This window comes from Muntiacus reevesi, chromosome 5, assembly GCF_963930625.1.
Source record: "Muntiacus reevesi chromosome 5, mMunRee1.1, whole genome shotgun sequence".
NCBI lineage: Eukaryota > Metazoa > Chordata > Mammalia > Artiodactyla > Cervidae > Muntiacus > Muntiacus reevesi.
The window spans coordinates 102853412-102874707 of record NC_089253.1 but is presented as its reverse complement, the minus strand read 5'-3'; the positions used below and the strand labels follow the sequence as shown (position 1 = coordinate 102874707).

The window sequence follows — 21296 nt, the reverse complement described above, 5'->3', positions numbered from 1 at the left end:
TCAACAGACATGGGTTTGCTCATTTTCATGTCCATTAAGTGGGTGATGCTATCTAGCCATCTCATCCTCTACTCCCCTCTTCTCCTTTTGCCTTCAAACTTCCCCAGCCTCAGGGTCTGTTCCAGTGAATCGGCTCTTCACATCAAGTGGTCAAAGTATTGGAACTTAAGCAGCAGTTCTTCCAGTGAATATTCAGGATTGATTTTCTTTAGGATTGACTGGTTTGATCTCCTTTCAAGCCCAAGGGACTCTCAAGAGTCTTCTCCAGCACCACAATTCGAAAGCATCAATTCTTTGGCGCTCAGCCTTCTTTGCAGTCCAATTCTCACATCCATACATGAGAACTGATAAAACCATCGCTTTGAGTATACAGACCTTTGTGGGCAAAGTGATGTCTCTGCTTTTAAATACACTGTCTAGGTTTGTCATAGCTTTCTTTCCAAGGAGCAGGTGTCTTTTCATTCCATGACTGCAGTCACCGTCAGCAGTGATTTTTGGAGCCCAAGAAAATAAAATCTTTTCACTGCTTGCACTTTTCCGCTTCTGTTTGCTGTGAAGTGATGGGACTTGATGCCATGATCTTAGTTTTCTGAATATTAAGCTTCAAGTCAGCTTTTTCACTCTGTTCTTTCACCCTCATCAAGAGGCTGTTAGTTCCTCTTCACTGTCTGCCTTTAGAGTGATATCATCTGCATATCTGAGGTTGTTGGTATTTCTCCCAGCCATCTTGATTCCAGCTTGTGATTCATCCAGTATGGCATTTTGTATGATGTACTCTGCATATTAGTTAAATAAACAGGGTGACAATATACAGCCTTGTTGTACTCCTTTCCCAATCTTGGGACCCCATGGACTGTAGCCTACTAGGCTCCTCTGTCCATGGAATTTTCCAGGCAAGAATACTGGAGTAGGTTGCCATTTCCTTCTCCACGGAATCTTCCTGACCTAGAGATCGAACCCATGTCTCCTGCTTTGACAGGCAGATTCTTTACCACTGAGCCTCCTGGGAAGCAGGAATTCACCAATACCATCTAATACCCAAATCTAATAGCATGTTATTGTTAAACAATTTCTTCATTTTCTCATGATTTTGGACAGTTCTGACTATCTTTTCTTTTGGGGAAGAAAAAAAAACCTTGCTCACTTAGAAACAGTTCCTTATAGGATGCATACTGTATGCCAGATACATTAAGTGTCTCATTTAGTCATAAAAACAACTCACTTAGCTCAGTTTTCTTCCCACCCCACCCCTCCCCTTCGCTTTTTCCTTCCATTAGCTCTGTGAGCTCAGTTTTTATTAGCTTAGTTTTATTTGATATTTGAAGAGACTGAGAGTCAGAGAGGTTTGGTAACTTGTCCAGGATGACATAGTTTGGAAGTGTTGGAAGTGTTTCCGACCACAATGACCATGTTTATTCCAGTCTGCCACTTTCACTCTACATAGCATAATTTGCCTGCATATTTTGTTACATTTGATTAGAGATAGAGATTTAGGTCCATTTCACTCAGAAGGCCAGTTACTAACATGTCCTAGAACTCAGAAGTGAATTCCGTGGAGGTGCTTTATTTTGTAAGAGAAGCTGAAAGATTTCTCTGAGGTGATCAGGGGACTTAGAATTGAGTATAAAATACAGTTTGTCACTTTTACAAACGTGAGATCCCAAATTGGGGGTAGAGTTGCTTGATATCCTGAAATCAAGCAAGAAAAGAATCAGCTGATAGAAAACTCATGTTTCCTTACATCTTGAGAAAGCTTTGCCATACATTGGAACTTCACAGTAATAATGCTAATTTATCTGGAAAAATTTCACATATAATCATTTCTAATCATAGCAATTGCCCCAGGAACTCAGAACCAAGATGTGGGAGACACTCACTTTTCCTCTATTCTTTTGTACTGTTTGGATTCTTACCACTCATGTCTATTCTACCTATTCAAGTAAACAAATTTCCTATTTTAAGAGAGAAAGAATCAACAGTGCCTAAAGAATAGTACATTATTGTCCCTATTTCTCAATCCAGGAGACTCTCTTAGCAATTTTAATTATGCACTTCTACATGTTAAGGATTTTTTTTATGCATACAACAGTATGATCCACAAGTAATGAAAGTTTAATCTACCTTCCCAATTTTGGTACCTTGGTACATTTTGTTCATGTAGACTTATTCCAATGGCCAGGTACTTTAATAGAATATTAAATAGAGGTTTTGATATCTGGCATCCTTATCCTGTTACTTACCAGAGGGAAAACTTGATTATGTCACTATTATATATGATTTCTACTTTAGGATTTTTGCAGATACCCTTATTAAGAAGTTTCATTTTCAGTTGTGAAGTTTTCTTGTCATTAAGGAATGCTAAAGTATATTATTGCTTTCTATTGTACCTATTGATATAATATTTCATTTTGAAATACTGATGTAACAGGTAGCATTTTTTTTCCTACTGTTAAACCAATCTTTTGTTGTTGGAATAAGCCCAACTTGTTCAAGATATAGTATCCTTATATCAATATATTGTTAAAATTGACTTCCTGCTATTTTGTTTAGCATTTTTCCATCTATGTTCATGAATAACATAGGCCTATAATTTTTCTTTCTTGTATCGTCCTTGTCAAATTTTGATTGCATAGTTCATTAGCTTCATAATACAAGTTAAGGAGTGTTCCTTTCCTGTGGAAAAAATTGTGTAAAATTGGAATTGCTCCTTTCTTGAATATTTGATTGAACTTGTAGGTAAAATCATATGAGCCTGAGGTAGAAAAAATTTTTGACAGTGGATTCAGTTTTTTTTCTTTTTTTTTTTAATGTAATGCCTGTTTTACATTATAGGACAATTCATGTTTTCTATTTCTTCTTGGTCAAGTTTTAATAGGAACTTTTCCACTTGGTTTAAATATTTGATTTGTTAATATAAAATCTTCTATTTCTATTTTTTTCTGCAAAATTACTATTCTGAGAGGAGGAGAAATCAGTTTAGCATGCTTAACATTTGGAGACTAAATTAAGAAAGGGATATATTCTGATTTTGTTTAATGGGGACCTATGTCTTCAGGTTAAAAAGAAAGTGTTTATCATCCTGTGTACCGAGACTTACACATAAATCCATCCTTATTTTATGGGGGTATATCTCCATGAACATGGTATCTCTGTCAGTTTATTTATGCGTTCCTTAATATCTCTCAGTTTATAATTTTCAACATGTAGATCTTACATGTATTTTGGTTATCTCTAAGGAGTTTCTATTTTGGTGTTATTATAAGTGATATTTTTAGAAAAATCCCTTTGCTAAGTATTCATTGCTGGTTTATAGAAATAAATTTTAATGTAATGACCTTGGATCTGACAGCCCTACTAGGTCAAAATATTAGTCCTAGCAGCTGTTTTAAAGATTTTTACAGACTTTTCTACATAGGCAGCCATGTCATTTACAAATAAAGACAGCCTTACTTCTTCATTTCTGATCTCTATGGTTTTCCTTTTTTTTCTTTGACTGTTGCCCTCTGGGTAGGACCTCTGATACAGGGTTAGATACACGTGTTGATAGTAAGCATCCTGCCCTTGCTCCCAGTCTGAGAATTAGTTCAACGTTTCACCATTAAGTATGACATTAGCTGGAAGATTTTCATAGGTATTCCTTATCACCTTGAGGAATTCTTATCCATTCTTAGTTTTCTGAGAGTTTTTCTTATGAATATGTATTGAATTCTGTTGAATGCATTTTCCATGTCTATTGTAATTATATGATTTTTCTCTTCTGTTAAAAATGTTAATTACATTCATTGTCTTAAAAAAACTTAAGCCTACTAGAATATCTGGATTAAAACCACTAGAGCATGATGTATTCTTTTTATACATGACTGAATTCTCTTTACTGGAATCTTTTAAGAGTTTTTACATCTATTTATGCTTCCCTGGTGGCTCAGAAGTTAAAGCGTCTACCTGCAATGTGGGAGACCTGGGTTCGATCCCTGGGTTGGGAAGATTCCCTGGAGAAGGAAATGGCAACCCACTCCAGTATTCTTGCCTGGAGAATCCCATGGACGGAGGAGCCTGGTAGGCTACAGTCCACGGGGTCGCAAAGAGTCGGACACGACTGAGCAACTTCACTTTCACTTTCATAATTGGTCTGGAATTTTTTAATAATATCTTTTGCTTTGTTTGACTCAAACTGAATTTGGAGGTGTTCCTTCCTTCTCTGTTTTCTGACTTGGTCTTCCATCATATTTTGGAATTGAATTGTCTTTCATACAATTCATTTATTTCATTGTGTGTCAACTTTATTGGCATAAAGTTTATTCTACTCATACTGTCTTTTTCTTTAAATATCTGTAGGATGTCCAGTGATATCCCCTCATTGAGGATATTATTACCTTACCCTTTCTTTCCTTTTGTAGAGATTTTTCAGTTTTATTTCCAGAACTAGCTTTTGTTCTTAATAATTTTTGCCCATTTTTGTCTTTTTATTTTATTTGGTTTCTGCTTTTTATTACTACCATATTTATACTTCTGTTGTATGTAATTTGCTTTTTTCCTAGCTTCTTAAGCTGAAAGTTATTACATCATTTATATTAAACTTTCTGCTTTACTAATATAAGTATTAAGAGATATAATTCTATCTAAGCACTGTTTTAGGTGTATTTGTTATTGTTTGGTCACTAAGTCAGGAATGCTGGAGCAAGTTGCTGTTTCCTTCTCCAGGGGATCTTCCTGATCCAGGGATTGAGCCTGTGTTTCCTACATGCAGGCGGGCTCTTTACCAGTGAACCACCAGGGAAGCCCTTAGGTGTGTTACACAAATTTTAATATATTGTTTTTTCAGTATCTTTCAGTATATTGCTTCTTATTTCCTTGTGATTTCTTTTTTGAGCCCTATGTCATATAAGAGTGTTTAAAATCTCCAAATATTCCAGGTGTCTCTTGTTACTTATTTTTACTTTAGGTCTGTTTGGTCAGAGTCCACATTTAAATGTTTCATTCTTTTAAATGAACTGAGATGTGTTTAATAGTCTGGGCACATGGTCTGTCTTGGTATATACTTTGTAGGTAGCTTAAGAATATGTACTTTTACCATTTAAGATTTTGTGTAAATATTAATTTGTTCAGTTTGTTTCTGATAGTATTATTCAAGTGTTTTGTATATCTTTTTTTATTTTCCATCTACTTATTCTTTGAATTATTGACAGATGAGTGTTGAAATCTGCACACTCAAGTGTAGAGCTACCTGTTTCAATTCAGTTCTATCAGTTTTTGCTTCATGTATCTTGAAGTTCTATTTTATTTATATATTCACATTTAGGATTTTTTTTTAACGGACCCTTATTTAATTATAAAATGTTTCTCTAATTCCTGGTCATATTCATTGTCTACTTTCTATGTCTACCTTGTATGGATTTTTTGCTTATTTTTTTTTTCTCCTTTTGGCTGTGCATTGTGACTTGCAGTATCTTAGTTCCCTGACAAGGGGTTGAACCGGGGCCATGGCAATGAAAGCACTGAATTCTAACCACTGAACCACCAGGAAATTCCCAGAAGTCTACTTCTTCTGATGTTAGTAGAATCATCCCAACTTTCTTATGATTAATGTTTGCATGGTATATTTTTTTCTTTTTTTTAAAAAATCTGTTTTTCTTTAAAGTGTGTTTCTTGTGGGCAACATAAACTTGCTCTTTTATCAAGTCTTATCATCTCTGCCTTTTAATTGTAGTATTTAAGCCATCTACATTTACTTGTCAGTCTAGTTAGGTATTGTCTACCATCTTGCTATTTGTTGTCTGTCTGGCCTATCTGTTCTTTATGCCAATATTTCTCATTTTTTAATTGAATATTTTATCATTCATTTTGTCTCCTTTAGTGGTTTATTAGCTGTACTGTTTCTTTTCCTTTTCTAGTGGTTTCTCTAAAGTTTATAATATTCATGTTTAACTTATTGCAGTCATCAGATATACCACTTACATTATGGAAGACCATTCCAGTTTACTTCTATTTTTTACCCCTTTTATCCTGTGTACTTTTGCTGACATATATGTTACTTCTATTTATAATAGCATAACAATAGCATAATATATTGTTATTATTTATGCCTTAATTGGTGATTATCTGTTAAGAAAATTAAAGAACAAGAAAGCAAACATCTTTTATGTTTACCCACATCTTGATCATTTCCAGCACTCTTCATCATTTTGTTTATGTTTAAGTTTTATAAGAACTTCCTGAAACAGTTCTTACAGTGCATCTATGCTGCTATCTTAGCTTTAGTTGTTGTCAAAATATCTCTCTTTTTACATAATATTTCTAGGTTGATAGGTTTTTTTCTTTATCCTCTTAAAAAAGCTGTGTCTTATTGACTTGAATTACTTCTGATGACAGTTGGTGACCTTGTTCTTCTATATGTAATTATTAACATAAAACAGCTATTTCTGCAGCAAAAATGAGTTTTTCAGGATCATCAAAGAATTGCAGTTCAGAGTCTGCAGCTATGTTGAGTCATGTGCAAGTCTCCAGCAAAATGGAGAGGAGAACTCTTGTAGAAGGCGAAAGGAAGTTGGGAGAGCAAGAGTAGACAAAGAGTCCATGACTTTTTCTTAGCTGAGTTGTGCCTGTCTCTCATTGGCTGAGCTCTTGCCAGGCAAGAAGAGGGTCTTCCTGTGGCTTCGCTGTCATCCTTTTTTTTTTTTTTTAATTGAAGGATAATTGCTTTACAGAATTTTGTTGTTTTCTGCCAAACCTCAACATGAATCAGCCATAGGTATATATATGTCCCCTCCTTTTGAACCTCCCTCCCATCTCCCATCCCATCCTACCCCTCTGGATTGACACAGAGCCCCTGTTTGAGTTTCCTGAGCCATATAGCAGTTTCCTGTCGGCTATCTATTTTACATATGGTAATGTAAGTTCCCATGTGACTCTTTCCATATCCCACCCTTTCCTCCCATCTCCCGATGTCCATAAGTCTCTGTCCATAAGTTTATTCTCTGTGTTTGTTTCTCCATTGCTCTCCTGTAAATAAATTCTCCAGTACCATTTTTCTAGAGTCTATATATATGCATTAGAATACGATATTTATCTTTCTCATTCTGACTCACTTCACTCTGTATAATAGGTTCTAGGTTCATCCACCTCCTCAGAACTGACTCAAATGCATTCCTTTTTATGGAATACATTCCATAAAGGTTGCTTCCATGTTCTAGCTATTGTAAATAGTGCTGCAGTGAACAGTGGGATACATATGTCTTTTTCAATTTTGGTTTCCTCAGGGTATATACCTAGGAGTGGGATTGCTGGGTCTTATGGTGGTTTTATTCCTAGTTTTTTAAGGAATCACCATACCATCTTCCATAATAGCTGTATCAGTTTACATTCCCACAAACAGTGCAAGAGTGTTCCATTTTCTCCACACTGTCTCCAGCATTTGTTGTTTGTAAACATTTTGTTAATGGCCATTCTGACCAGTGTCCATTCATATGGAAACACAAAAGACCCTGAATAACCAAAGCAGTCTTGTAAAAGTAGAATGGAGCTGGAGGAATCAACCTTCCTGACTTCAGATTTTACTACAAAGCTACAGTCATCAAGACAGTATGGTACTGGCACCAAAACAGAAATATAGACCAGTGGAACAAGATAGAAAGCCCGGAAATAAACCCATGCACCTATGGGTACCTTATTTTTGGCAAAGGAGGCGAGAATTTACAATGGAGCAAAGACAGCCTCTTCAATAAATGGTGCTGGGAAAACTGGACAGCTACATGTAAAAGAATGAAATTAGACCACTTCCTAACACCGTACACAAAGATAAACTCAAAATGGATTTAAGACCTAAATGTAAGACCAGAAACTATAAAACTCTTAGAGGAAAACATGGGCAGAACACTTGATGACATAAATCAAAGCAAGAGCCTCTATGACCCACCTCCTAGAGTAACAGAAATAAAAACAAAGTAAACAAGTGGGACCTGACCTGATTAAACTTTGATGCTTTTGCACAGCAAAGGAAACTATAAGCAAGGTGAAAAGACAACCCTCAGAATGGGAGAAAATAATAGCAAATGAAACAACTGACAAAGGATTAATTTCCAAAATATACAAGCAGCTCATACAACTCAATGCCAGAAAAACAAACAACCCCGTCAAAAAGTGGGAAAAAAGACCTAAACAGACATTTCTCCAAAGAAGACATACAGATGGCTAACAAACACATAAGAAGATGCTCACCATTGCTCATTATTAGAGAAATGCAAATCAAAACTGCGATGAGATATCACACCTCACACCAGTCAGAATGCTGTCATCATTTTAATTTGGGGAAGAGGCTCCGAGGGATCTGTGTGAATCTTGATAGGATGTGGACACTCCCCCTTCTGATCTCTCTACTCTGTTTATTTTACGCAAATAAACCTTTTTTTCCTCTGGCAGTTTTCAAGATTTTCTCATTCTTACTCATTTTTAGTATTTTATGATATATCTTAATATGTTAGTGTTGTGCCTTTTTCTATTTGAATATTAAGCTTCTTAGATGATGGGTTTTCACATTTGAAAAAATTTTAGTTTTATATCTTCATATACCTTTTCTATCTTTTCTCCTTTGTTTGAAATTCCAATTACACATTTATAAGATTGCATATTGTCCTATTGTTTAGTCAAATACTAATATTTTTTTCTTTCTTTCCAGCTTTTGCATCAATTTAAATTTTTTTTTCCTGTGTTGCCACGTTTATTGTTACTTTATTCTTCACTGTCTTATCTATTGTTATGCCCATCCAATTAATTTTTCGTTTCAGACACTATCCTTTTCAAGTGAAGAAATGCCATTTGGTTTTTGTATTATATCTTCCATTTCTTTTCTCATTAACACCATTGTTTCCTTTAAATATTTGAATATAATTATACTTACTTTAAAGTCTTCATTTGGTACTTCTATTGTATTTTCATTTCTACGTCTAGTTCTACTCAATTAAAATTTTTTCCTGATTATTTTTGTCTCTAAAATGCTATATATTATGAATGCTTTATTGTTGAATGTCTAGATTTTATTTATTTCTTTTAAGAGTATTGAAGCTTGTTTTGACAGAAAGTTGAGTTTTTGGAGACAAAGTTGATTCTTTTGACACTTGGTTTTTAAACTTCTATAGGATAACTAATGTAGCAGTTAGCAAAACTCTTTCTTAAAGGACCACATCAGAAGTATTCTAGCCTTTACAGGCCATGTGGTCTGTTGCAGTTCCTCTATTTTGCTACTATAGTGCAAGAACAGCTATAGACAGTACTTACCTGCAATCCTTGGTATTCACAGGGGACAGCTTCCAAGACCTCCAACAGATACCAAAATCTGTAGACACTCAAGTCTTTGTATAAAATGGCATAGTATTTACATGTAATCTAGCACATCCTCCTATATACTTTGTCATCTCTGTATTATTTATATCTAATACAATGTAAATGCTTTGTAAATAGTTGTAAATCAAATGTTGCCACAAATAGCAAATTCAGTTTAGCATTTTGGAACTATCTAGATTTTTTTCCCCAAAATATTTTTGATCCACTGTTGGTTAAGAACCAGAGTGTCAACTGTAAACTAATGACTATGGCTGGATTCTGCTAAAAGTGAAACTTAAAATACAGGCAGTTTGGGCTGGATTTAGTCCATAGGATCAGTTTGCTAATCCCTGGTCTAGAGGAACATTTGTTTTAAGGCTAGGTTAGCCCTACTGATAAGGCCTGACCCTCTGAGGACTCTCTTAAATGGGGGCATTGAATGTTGTCTTCACTCTGGTTTGTCTAAACTCCGAGATCTCCTAACTCTGTGTGAATTCTAGCATTTGATAATGTTTTAGATTCTCAGTAGTTGTACTTTCCCCTTTTCATTGTTATTTTTCTGGCTTTGTGTAGTTTCACCCTGTGAGCACACAGTGTGTTATTCTTATGTACAATCATGGGCACCCCAGTACAGGTTCCTGGAACTGTACTTTTAAGTCGCTTTCTCCCCTGTGGGAAGTCCCAGCTGTTCCACAGATGCCCCGTGCTTGCACCTCTGTCTCCTCACCTCACTCTGCTATGGTCTTCTCAGATTCCTCTCTGTTCGTTTGGGTTCCCCTCCCTTGCTCTGTGGTTCAGAAGTGGCCTCCGGGCAGAAAGCCGAGGTGACTGTAGGATGACCTTCTTTGTGTTTCCTCTTGTAATCACGGTCCTGTGCTGCCTGTTGTCCAGTGCTGTCTTTTATAATTTGTTCAGTTTTCTACCTGTCTAAGGTAGGAGGGCAAATCCATTCCATTTATTCTGTTACCAACCAGACATAGAAGTTTCTTAATCACTTATTTATATATCTAGTGAAGCAACTTCACATTTAAAATCGATTGTGACTGTCTCTAGGACTGTATCCTCCAGTTTCAAGCTAAATGAATAATTGTCAGTTCTCAACTTGCTCAGGATGTTAATGTAGTAGCTATGGTAGCTCTTTTATAGGCAAGCTGGCAAAGAAGAAACAGTTCCAGTGGACGCTAGTTTTGTTTCATTATGAGTTACTGTGGTATCTATCTCCAGCTTGCTCAGTAAGTTGATATATGCTTATGTATTTGTCTTCTACTTTTGTAAAAGACTTGCTGCTGATTTTTCCATAGTCTTTTTTAATCTCTTTATCTTAAGAAGAAAATAGTAGGAGCATTATTGTCTTAACCTTGAGGAAGTCTTTGTAGGAAAACTCCCAGTTTCCAAGAAAGAGGGAGAAAATAATGAGAACTACTGGCTGGCATTTTTCTTTTATTTAGCAAGTAAAAGCAACACATTGAGCCTGAACTTATTTATTTACATTAGCGCTCTGGCAGGCTACAGCTAAGAATTACTAGTCATTCAAAATGCAAACAAGAATTACTCAAAAGGTATAGTGATAACCTTGTACTTACCACCTCTGTAACTCTATGCTGAAGTAAAATACCTGGCTTTATTTTTCTTTTGCATGCAAAAATTCATTTATCTTAAGCTAATATCTGCCTTTCTGAAAGACAGTTTAATCCTAAATCCCTTTTTAATATATTTGTTTGCTTTGGAGGGAGGGACATACTGAGAAGTGAACCTATTTTTCTTTTATTTTTTGTCATGTTTAATAGTTTTGAGTGTTTCTAAAAGTTCTTAGGACTTAGTTACCTATATATTAGTCCTGAAAGACAGTATGAGCTGGGTAATCACTCTCTGTGTTAGCTTATTTGTAAATGAGATATTTCATCTGTCTCCACAGGAAGAAGTGTTTCAAGTTAACTTTCTTATATTGAGCATGCAATTTCATACTGTATGGTAATATACCATGTTTTTTCAGAGGTTCTTCCAACCTTTGAAGAATTACAAATTTATGTTGTATAATTAATAATCTCTGTAATTGGCAGAGGTGGATTCCCCTCAGGATGAGTCTTCATCTCCACCAGGTTTTTCTACTTTCTTCTGTATTGAAAGATGACTCGAACCAAAATGGCAGAAAGAGAGGTAGCTTTGGGCCATAAATGTTTCATTATCCTGACGTTATGTGTTTCCATAGCAGAGGGAGCAATTCTTGGTGACTGCCTCATCTAGCTTTAAACAACTTGTTTAAAGTTCTTGCGAGAAAGAAATTGCATTAAACTTCAGTGCCTCTTTTTGTTGTTTTCTGCGGCATATACAGAAATTCCGCCTCTTGAGAAGCTCACAGTGACTTATTGTATTCCCTAAAGATGCCTAAAACTCACTCCAACCAATTTCTGAACTTAGTTTACTAAAAGAGTAGATTAATAAGAGGGATTTGGGAATACCCCCTATCACAACCACCCCTCACCCCCACCGGTATGGATGTATTAACGCTCTGCACATTCAATCATAGCCCATAATTCCCCAAAGTGGATATTGAAACTAATTCTGATAGTGAATGCTATTTTCCTATGTTACTGTTGTCAAGAATGTATGTGCTATTCAGTTCAGTTCAGTCACTCAGTCATGTCCGACTCTTTGCAACCCCATGGACTGCAGCACACCAGGCTTCCCTGTCCATCACTAACTCCTGGAGCTTGCTCAAACCCATGTCCATCGATTTGGTAATGCCCTTCAACCACCTCATCCTCTGTTTTTCTCTTCTCTTCCTGCCTTCAATCTTTCCCAGCCTCAGGGTCTTTTCCAATGAGTCAGTTCTTTGCATCAGGTGACCAAATGATTGAAGCTTCAGCATCAGTCCTTCCAATGGATATTCAGGACTAATTTCCTTTAAGATGGACTGGTTGGATCTCCTTGCAGTCCAAGGGACTCTCAAGAGTCTTCTCCAACACCACAGTTCAAAAGCATCAATTCTTCGGCGCTCAGCTTTCTTTATGGTGCAATTCTCATCTGCTGATTTAAGCGAAAAGGTCAGCTAGGAAATAAGCTGAAGCTTCAGTCCTTTGGCCACCTGATGTGAAGAACCAACTCATTGGAAAAGACCCTGATGCTGAGAAAGATTGAGGGCAGGAAGAGATGGGGGCACCAGAGGATGAGATGGTTAGATAACATCTCCGACTCAATGGACATGAATTTGAGCAAACTCCAGGAGATAATGAAGGACAGGGAAGCCTGGCGTGCTGCAGTCCATGGGGTCATAAAGAGTCAGACACAATTGAACAACAACAACAGGGAAGGAAAAAGTTTTTCATTACTCTTTTAGGGTCCTTGACTGGTTCTGTAAATTCTGAGAGACAAGTTAACAGGAGGAAAGCATATAGATTTATTGAATATGTTTTACATGACATGAAAGCCTTCATAAGGAAATGAAGACCCAAGGAGGTAAACCTGTGTATTCTCTGCTGTGCTTGTGAAGAGTGGGTGGTCATGAAGCAATGTGGTAGGTTAGGGAGTTTGAGGTAATTATACTCAGGAGTAGTAAGCCGCAGGAAACAGATTGTTCTTAGCATTCCTTTGTTGTTGGAGATAAGGATGTTCCTTTACTTGGTAGAGGGAAGACACTTCCCACATGAGAATTTTGTTTTAGGGGAGAAGGGAAGGATATGGAAGGGCAGAGTAACATTCCTGCTTCTGCCATTTTCTTGAAATCCTTTAGCTTGAAATATTCAATATGCCACTGTGCCATATTTGGGGATTCTGTGTTCCAAACCCTATCATCAGCAGTTCCCACGCCCACTTCCAGAAAAAGCATGTCTTTGGTCCTTCCTTTTTATGTCTTATTTATTTATTTTTGGTTGTGCTGGGTCTTCACTGCTGCTCGGGCTTTCTCTAGTTACGGCAAGTGGGGGCTGCTCTCCAGTTGTCGTGTGCTGGCTTCTCGTTGCTGTGGCTCCCTTGTTGCAGAGCACAGGCTCTGGGTGCACAGGGCTCAGTAGTTAGAGCATGTGGGCTCAGTAGTTGTGGCTCACGGGCTTAGTTGCTCCGAGGTATGTGAAATCTTACTGGCCCGGGCATTGAACCCATGTCCCCTGCATTGGCGGGCGGATTCCTATCCAAGGGAAGTCCTCTTTATTCCTTCATGATACTGACAATTGATGCTGTCACCACTGACTGTATCCAAGAAATAGTCTGATCCCCCAAATTTGGGATTAGCAGAAGAGATCATTTTGTTCCTCCTATACCGATAGCAACAAGGTGAACAGTTTTCAAAGGTAACTTTACTTGCAATCCAAAAGAAAGTTAAATGGTAGAAATATAGATGTTTGTAGAGCACAGATGCTTTGCATCAAAGAAACTAAGGTTTAACTCAAGATTGGTTGCAGTAACTTTCCCAGAATACAAATCAAAAGTGTTCTTTCTTTTCATCACTTTCTGATGAAACCTGTAGGATATTCAGGCAGATCCCCTCCCTCATTGAAGTTTGACCACTTTAGCTGTTTCTGAGAGCTGTTATTTGGACTTGGACTTCACATCAGTCAAATGGCCTCTATGGCAGTTTTGAATCTGTTTACTTCCTTTTGACTGCCTGCCCTGAAAAACAAAAAGACTTGTATACACTCCAAAGCTCAAAGTCTATTAGACTCTTTACAACAGAAGGCATGTCCCAGCTCTTCCTAATCAGTGAGATTCTCTCTGGTAAACTCAGTCTTGTCTGTTTCCTTTTCCATCCTTTCTGCTTTCCAGAGAAATAGTTTTTTCTTAAGGCTTAGAATATTTAAACAATATGTTGCCACATGCATTCTATTTGAAGTAATCACCAAGGTTTTTAAAATGCATATAGAGTGATAGAAGCATTGAAAACAAAGATAGCCCTCTGTCTCCAGATGAATATTCACATTCTGTTTTATTTTGTTTTCCTAATACCAGGTAGCTCTCTGTAGAGATGTGTAACAGTTGCTGGTTTCTCAGGGGATAAAATGAATGAAGGGGAAGTTGTCCACGGAAAGAACTGTGTACTTTGTTTTTCTCAAGTTATTATTTGTGCTTTGTTTCAGTCTTTGTTTCTCTTGGCTTTCCTCCTAGTGGCAGTCTGTTTCTCTTTTATTTTTCTTTACATTTGAAAGTTTCCTACTCTGCTTCCAACTTTTTTTTTTATTAAATCTAATCCTCAAAATATGGGATTTTGAATTTATAATTCATAGTTGAAAGCATGTTAAAGTTGCTTCTCCAGTTTAGATTGTATTGGTGTCCTAGGGTAAAGTGAAAGAAAGAAAGATGAAGAGGAAATTATTCTCCTGGGCTGCCCTGCAGGAATTCCTTCTCTGTACTCTAAAAGTTCTTGTTCTTTTCTAGGAGTCCAATGTGCTGATTGCTGCTAACAGTCAGGGTACAATTAAGGTAAGCTATTTTATACATCTCCATTTTTAGGCTATATCAGACTATAACTGTAACACGGAAATGCAGAGTTGTTCTAAGCCTTAGAGAGCATGCCAAATCATGAGTCTCTGTCTCTTTGGAAATGGCTTTGATTGAAGGGGAGAAGAATAGGTAGCCTGCAACTTTGGAGGAGATGATAGTACTTGTTAGAGGTTATACAAATGCTGAAGGGTCTGAAAGGCAGTCAGAATGACAACCAGATGAAGACTATGAAGCACTCACCGTGGGCCATTCACTGTTCAGCTTCTGTTATACCTGTGCAGCTGTCCCGCTGGGTATTCGGGGGACAGAATCCAAGATACAGCAACAGATGCTTAGACACTTAGCAAATTTTAAAATGTCTTTAACTCTTATTGTATTCTTCTCTTCATCTTGTTTTTCTTCCTTTTCTATCTTGACAAGTAGATTTATCCTCAGTTGCTAGGGGAAGAAAAGGAATTATACTTTTCTGTTGAAAGTTGATTGATCGGGAGGGGGGATCGGGATGGGGAATACGTGTAACTCAATGGCTGATTCATGTCAATGTATGACAAAACCCACTGAAATGTTGTGAAGTAATTGGCCTCCAACTAATAAAATTGGAAAAAAAAAAAAAAGAAAGTTGATTGATCGTGTGATCATGCCATTGGTATAATCTGAAAACTTTGATTTCTCTTCACTCACAACCTCATTCCCAAATTCAGATATAGTATTCCACATACTTTTCTTGGTAGTTAGGGGTTCAAGGAAATAAAATTTTATCTAGTTACACCATTGGATACTCAGCACTTAGGCACAGTACATTGGATAAATAAATCCTGAGCTAAGCAGTGAGCTTTTAATCAAAACATCGTCTTGGAGAAGGGTTTTTATTACATGGGTTTGATTAGCACTTAGTTTGCGGGTACCAGTTCTTTCCACATATTCTGTGCTGATATAGAAGTTATCGGAATGCATTTTTAAAAATAAGATGTGGCTATTTCCCTGCCACTTAACATTAATTTTGCCATGGCTTCCTTCCACTCACCCCGAGTGGAGAATGACCCAGTAATCAAGAGAGCAAATCCAGGCCTCACACACTGTCCTACAGAGATGAAAGGAGCAAATGCAAAGCAGAACAGCACTATTAGCTGGTAAAATTAATTTACATGGTATATATTTTTTATATATCTGGTTTCTTTTATTTGGGAAGACTTATTAGAGAGTCATGGACAAAAGCCAGTGCTGTGTTATGGAAGCCTCATACAAGATGGTAGAAGATCTTAGAATCTCCATTTTAAGTGATTTTGTAGTCTCTCAGTTTCTCCTTATTCTCATGGCAAGGCTTGTACTGAAAAAGCTGTACTTTATTCTTCTACATGTTTGGCCTTTGAGGCAATTGGGATTGCTAATGTATCTACAGAAAGCTCAAAGCTACATACACACTTATAGAATCTCAGTGATAAATCTTTAGATTTCTGTTCAGTAGCCCTGACCTCTTATGCAAAGTAACATGCTTGCCATATGTAAAGACAAAAAGCGTTAGTTAGGGAAGCACGGGTATAACTCAAGCCTTAGCACAGCAGGCTATAAGTTGCTCCTTTAATTCTTGCTGGTGCTGAGGCTGCTGCTAAGTCGCTTCAGTCGTGTCTGACTCTGTGCGACCCCATAGATGGCAGCCCACCAGGCTCCGCCGTCCCTGGGATTCTCCAGGCAAGAACACTGGAGTGCGTTGCCATTTCCTTCTTAGCAGCCTAGAATTACAGTCTTCATCTAACATAATCCTTTTTGACAGTACTCATAATTGTCCTCACATTCAGTGTCCTTTCTCAGCCATTTCTTCTACTCTTTTTATAACTGATCATTGCTTTTTCTTATTTTTAGTTTTAGCAATATCACAATTTTTTTTTGTATGATAAGGTACTACTCTAATAGCTAATAAAATATCTTGATACCCAGACAGTTGACTAGAAAATAAAAGAAGCAATAGGGAAAGATTAGATTTTAGGTCCTGAATACCTTGATCACTATGAGATGCTTGTCAATGCAAGAAATAGATTAAAATTCTAAACAGTAATAGTTAATATTTTTCTTATGATTATGGAAAGATACCAACATAATATTCCAAAAACATCATATTCATGCTATGCATCAGACAGTCATTTATCTTTATTTTTTATGTAGTTTATCTCTAAGGCACCCTAGCTAACTGTAGAGATAACTAACCTGAAAGAGTTCATGCAGCTATCGAATTGAAAGAAAGAATGGATTAATGTCTAAACCCTTCAAATTCTTTGGCATTTTAGCAATTGGGAAACGATTACTTGGTTTGATTCTTTATTTACAATGTAATGAAGACTGATTAAACTTTTTCTATATTGTAAAACGGTTTTATTGTACTGATTCTTTTTTCTCCCTATTAGGTGCTAGAGTTGGTATGAAGGGTTTGCTCAAGTTAAATTGTACTAGATCCTGCTGAAATACATCTGCAGCCGACAATGAGAGAAGACAGATCCTGCAATGTCTCTCCCCAAAGTCACCATGGGTTTTGGATTTGTTTTGAGTATTTTTTCTTTCCCTGTTTTTCCTCCTTTTGACCTTCGGGACATTGGGAATACCCAGTGAACTCTCCACCATCAATGTAACTCTACGGACTTTGCTGCTGTTGGTGGTATGCTTATCTAATTTTTGTGATAGGGAAACAAATTCTTTTGAATAAAAATAAATAACAAAAAAATAATAAAAGTTTATTGAGCCACAGCTGAGCTGGGGAACTTTTTGTCAAATGTGGCAAAAGATAATTTTGTCTTTTCAAGAAGCATAGCACATCTGAATTACAATATACTGATGAATAATTTGTAAGATCCGTATTTCCTGACCTCTTTGGAATTATGCATATCAACATAAATGTAAAGCATAAGGATTCTTTTCAGTGAGTTTAACATTTATAATCAATGGGAACATTATTAACTTCATCTTATGAAGTTCTGTCTTCATCCTCTGACCAGAGTTATATCATCAGCAAGTAGCATACTCCTCATCCCTCTGGATCTGGCCAAGGGTCTAACATGTTGACCTGTTGAGACCACATTCAGACAGGAAGGGAGTATCAGTCTGTGACAGCTGTCTCTGTCTTTGCCTTTGAAATGTCACCCATAAGGCCTTAAAGTGAAAGTGAAAGTCACTCAGTCATGCCTGACTCTTTGCGACCCCATGGATAGTCCATGGAATTCTCCAGGCCAGAATACTGGAGTGGGTAGCCGTTCCCTTGTCCAGGGGATCTTCTCAACTCAGGGATCGAACCCAGGTCTCCCACACTGCAGGCGGATTCTTTACCAGCTGAGCCACCAGGGAAGCCCAAGAATACTGGAGTGGATAGCCTATTCCTTCTCCAGCAGATCTTCCCGACCCAGGAATCGAACAAACCAGGATCTCCTGCATTGCAGGCATATTCTTTACCAGCTGAGCTACCAGGGGAGCCCTAAATAAGCCCTACATGCAGACAAACCAACTTATTTTATAAAGTCATGGCTATAATGTAGTCATAGGTATTAGTACCCTTGTGGGCTAATCAATTTGGATCAAAGCTCAGCAAACCTTTTTCAATAAAGGGCCAGATAGTATATATTTTAGGTTTTGCAGGTCATATGGTCTCTGCCACAGCTACACAGCTCTGCCATTGTGGCTGAAAAGCAGCCACAGACCATATATAAATACGTGGGCATATCTGTGAAATAGGCGGAAGCCCACAGACCATCATTTGCCAGCCTCTCACTTAGAAGAAAAGAAATTGAAGCCCTATTTCCCAAATATTCAAGCCATATAATCTCTTAGACTGTCTGGTTAATTTTGCACATTGATTTCAGTTTGTAAAAGAAAAGAACTTAGAGTAGCAGGTTAAGCACAAGTTAAAAACAGAAGTTTTCTATTTGAGCTACTTTAAGTCTGAATACATGTTAGACAAAGATAATCAGAATTATATACCACATGTATTTTATAGAAATAAACACCTAGAAAAGTTTAGTATGATTAAGTATGTAGTTGATAAAGGTGATCAGACTATCCCATGTATCCCTCTATTTTAAATTATTGAAACCTACTACAGGTCCACATTTCATTATCCAAAGCCCTTGGGCCAAATGCGTTTTGGAATTTAGAACTTTTTGACTTTTGGGAAAGCAATAGAGGGGTGGTGGTTTAGTCACTAAGTTGTGTCCGACTCTTGAAATCCCATGAATTGTAGCCCACCAGTCTCCTCTGTCCGTGGGATTTCCCAGACCAAAATACTGGAGTGGGTTGCCATTTCCTTCTCCTGGGGATCTTCCTGACCCAGGGATTGAACTTGAGTCTCCTGCATCTAGGTGGATTCATTACTGCTGAGCCACCAGAGAAGCCCTAGAGTACATATACTATGTATTATATAACACCCTCTGACAGAGTCTGGAGGTTTTTAAACACATTAATATTTCTGCAGCAAAATGTATGTTCATGTTACGTGAGATTAATAAAGACTAAAAATAGTCTTGATCGGTTCAAGTCAGTTTTTACTGCCAAATGAGTAAGCCTGAAACCTAAGTAAAATTTTTCAGTTTTTAAAGCTTCAAGACAGTTGTATCTTAACTAATAACTTCTGGGAGTTAAGTACCTGATAAATTTTTAGACGCAGTTCTGAGAGGAAGGATCACTATCATTCAAAAGTTACACCTGTCATCAACCAGAACAATGTCGGTTGGGATTCTTTTCTGAGATTAATGAATGACCTTTTGCAAAAATAAAGAATATTCACATGTAGATTCTTCACTTAAAGAACTTTACTCAGGCACATATGTCCAGAAAGTCATCATAGTAGGAAGCAGAGAGTTAATGCCTCTTTGAATGCATTTAAATAGAAGCAGGTTATTAAGGTTTTTGTTTGGTCTGACTATTTTTTGTTGTTTCGTCTCAAGCTATCAGCATTATAAGATTATGTTAATTTCCATACATTTGGAAAATTGCAATAGGATACTGTTAATTATCAAAGGGACTCAATTTTTTAATAATTTATTAAGAAGGTGGTGTTTTCTTTAAATTTGTGTTTAACTCTTTCTTGTAAATAGAAAACATTTTAAAATTTGAATTAGTCTCTGCAGGATGTCAAAATCAAACAAATTTTACTATTTGTCAGAAAAATAACATCAGTTAATTAAAGCTCAAAGATGATGTACATTTTTAACACCAGAAAAACTTCTAACTCAAGAAGAATATGAGTTTTTATCTTTTAATCTAGTCTTTATTTCAGTGTGTTTGTGAGGGTTTCTCAGACAAGTTGCCTTTGTTCTTAGGTACACAACTCATGCACAAGAAACATTAAGGATTGAAAAACTGAAAAGTTCTTATAAGAAGATTGAGCTACTAGACATCAAAAAATTTATGGGACTGTGCCATGACCTCAGAAAGATAAGCATGGCCAGATCATTACTAGTTAAGGAAGAGATGAGTGTGGAATGTCTTTGAAGAGATAAAGGAGCCCAAAAAGTATGGAACCTTCTAGGGCATGCGTAAAGTTTTGAATTTTGTTATAAAATCAGTTAAGTGGTTGTGTTAAATGGAATGACACGATCTCATTTATGGTAAATGGATAGATGGAGGCAAGAGTGCATTTAGGAAAGGTGATCAGTCAAAAGTTAATGGTGGCTTGGACTAGTGTGGTAGCATGATCCAAACTAAAAATCTGTTTCATCTTACTAGAGTTCATCTTATTCCTATATCTTGGAAGATTCTTGATTAATTTTAAAGTCATTTTCTCATAAGTATTGACAACAACAAGTGCAGCTCAGCACATTTTTTTTCTTCAGTGGATATGCAGCCCTCAACCAGTAGTAAGTCTCTTGGGACCCTCATGACTGAAATTCCTGTGTCCTGTTTTGGGAACACTACTTGTCTAAGCTAAGCAGAACTAGAAGCTGCCTAGCTTTGGTTCCAAATAAAAAGGTCATTGGTCATTACCTTAACATAATTGTGCGCGTATAACTGAAATTAATAGTCAGGAAAAGTCTGCTTACTTAGAAATGAGACATGAGGAAGTGCTAACTTAGATCCTGAGCTTATTGTGTTACATGACAGACTTTGACACTTGTAATAGTACCACTTTGTAGCTCCTACCAGAACAGTTAATAACCAACTCCTGTATGGCTTCTGGTTAACATATTAGGCACCCTGGTTCTTGGACTAAAGAGAAAACCATAGTGATCATTCTAGAAATACTTGTTGAGTTCCTTTGTACAAGCGAGGCATTATGTATTGATACTGTATACTAGATGTGTAAAATAAATAAGATGTAATCTCTGAGACTTCCCTGGTGGTCCAGTGCTTAAGAGGCCCCCTTGCAATGCAAGGGCCATTGGTTCAATCCCTGGTCCAGGAAGATCCCACATACCGCAGAGCAGCTATGCCCATGTGTCGTAACTACTGAAGCCCAGCCTCTTTAGAGCCTGTGCTCCCAAGTATGAGAAGCCCCCACAAGGAGCAGCCCTCAATGAAGAGTATCACCTGCTCACCGCAACTAGAGAGCATCTGTACACAGCAGCGAAGCC

The 21296-nt window shown here is 37.1% G+C and overlaps 1 protein-coding gene across 4 annotated transcripts in view; it reads left to right on the top strand.

Annotated features, from left to right (window-relative positions):
* The window catches only part of COP1 (COP1 E3 ubiquitin ligase), a 226255-nt gene extending 205204 nt beyond the window's left edge, over positions 1 to 21051 (top strand). For all 4 annotated transcript variants that reach the window (XM_065936106.1, XM_065936107.1, XM_065936105.1 and 1 more), the window contains 2 exons: positions 14683 to 14727; positions 17148 to 21051. In XM_065936106.1, coding sequence (XP_065792178.1) covers positions 14683 to 14727; positions 17148 to 17165 — 63 coding nt within the window. In that variant the 3' untranslated portion in view covers positions 17166 to 21051. The remainder of the gene's footprint in view (positions 1 to 14682; positions 14728 to 17147) is intronic.
* Positions 21052 to 21296: the final 245 nt, after the last annotated feature.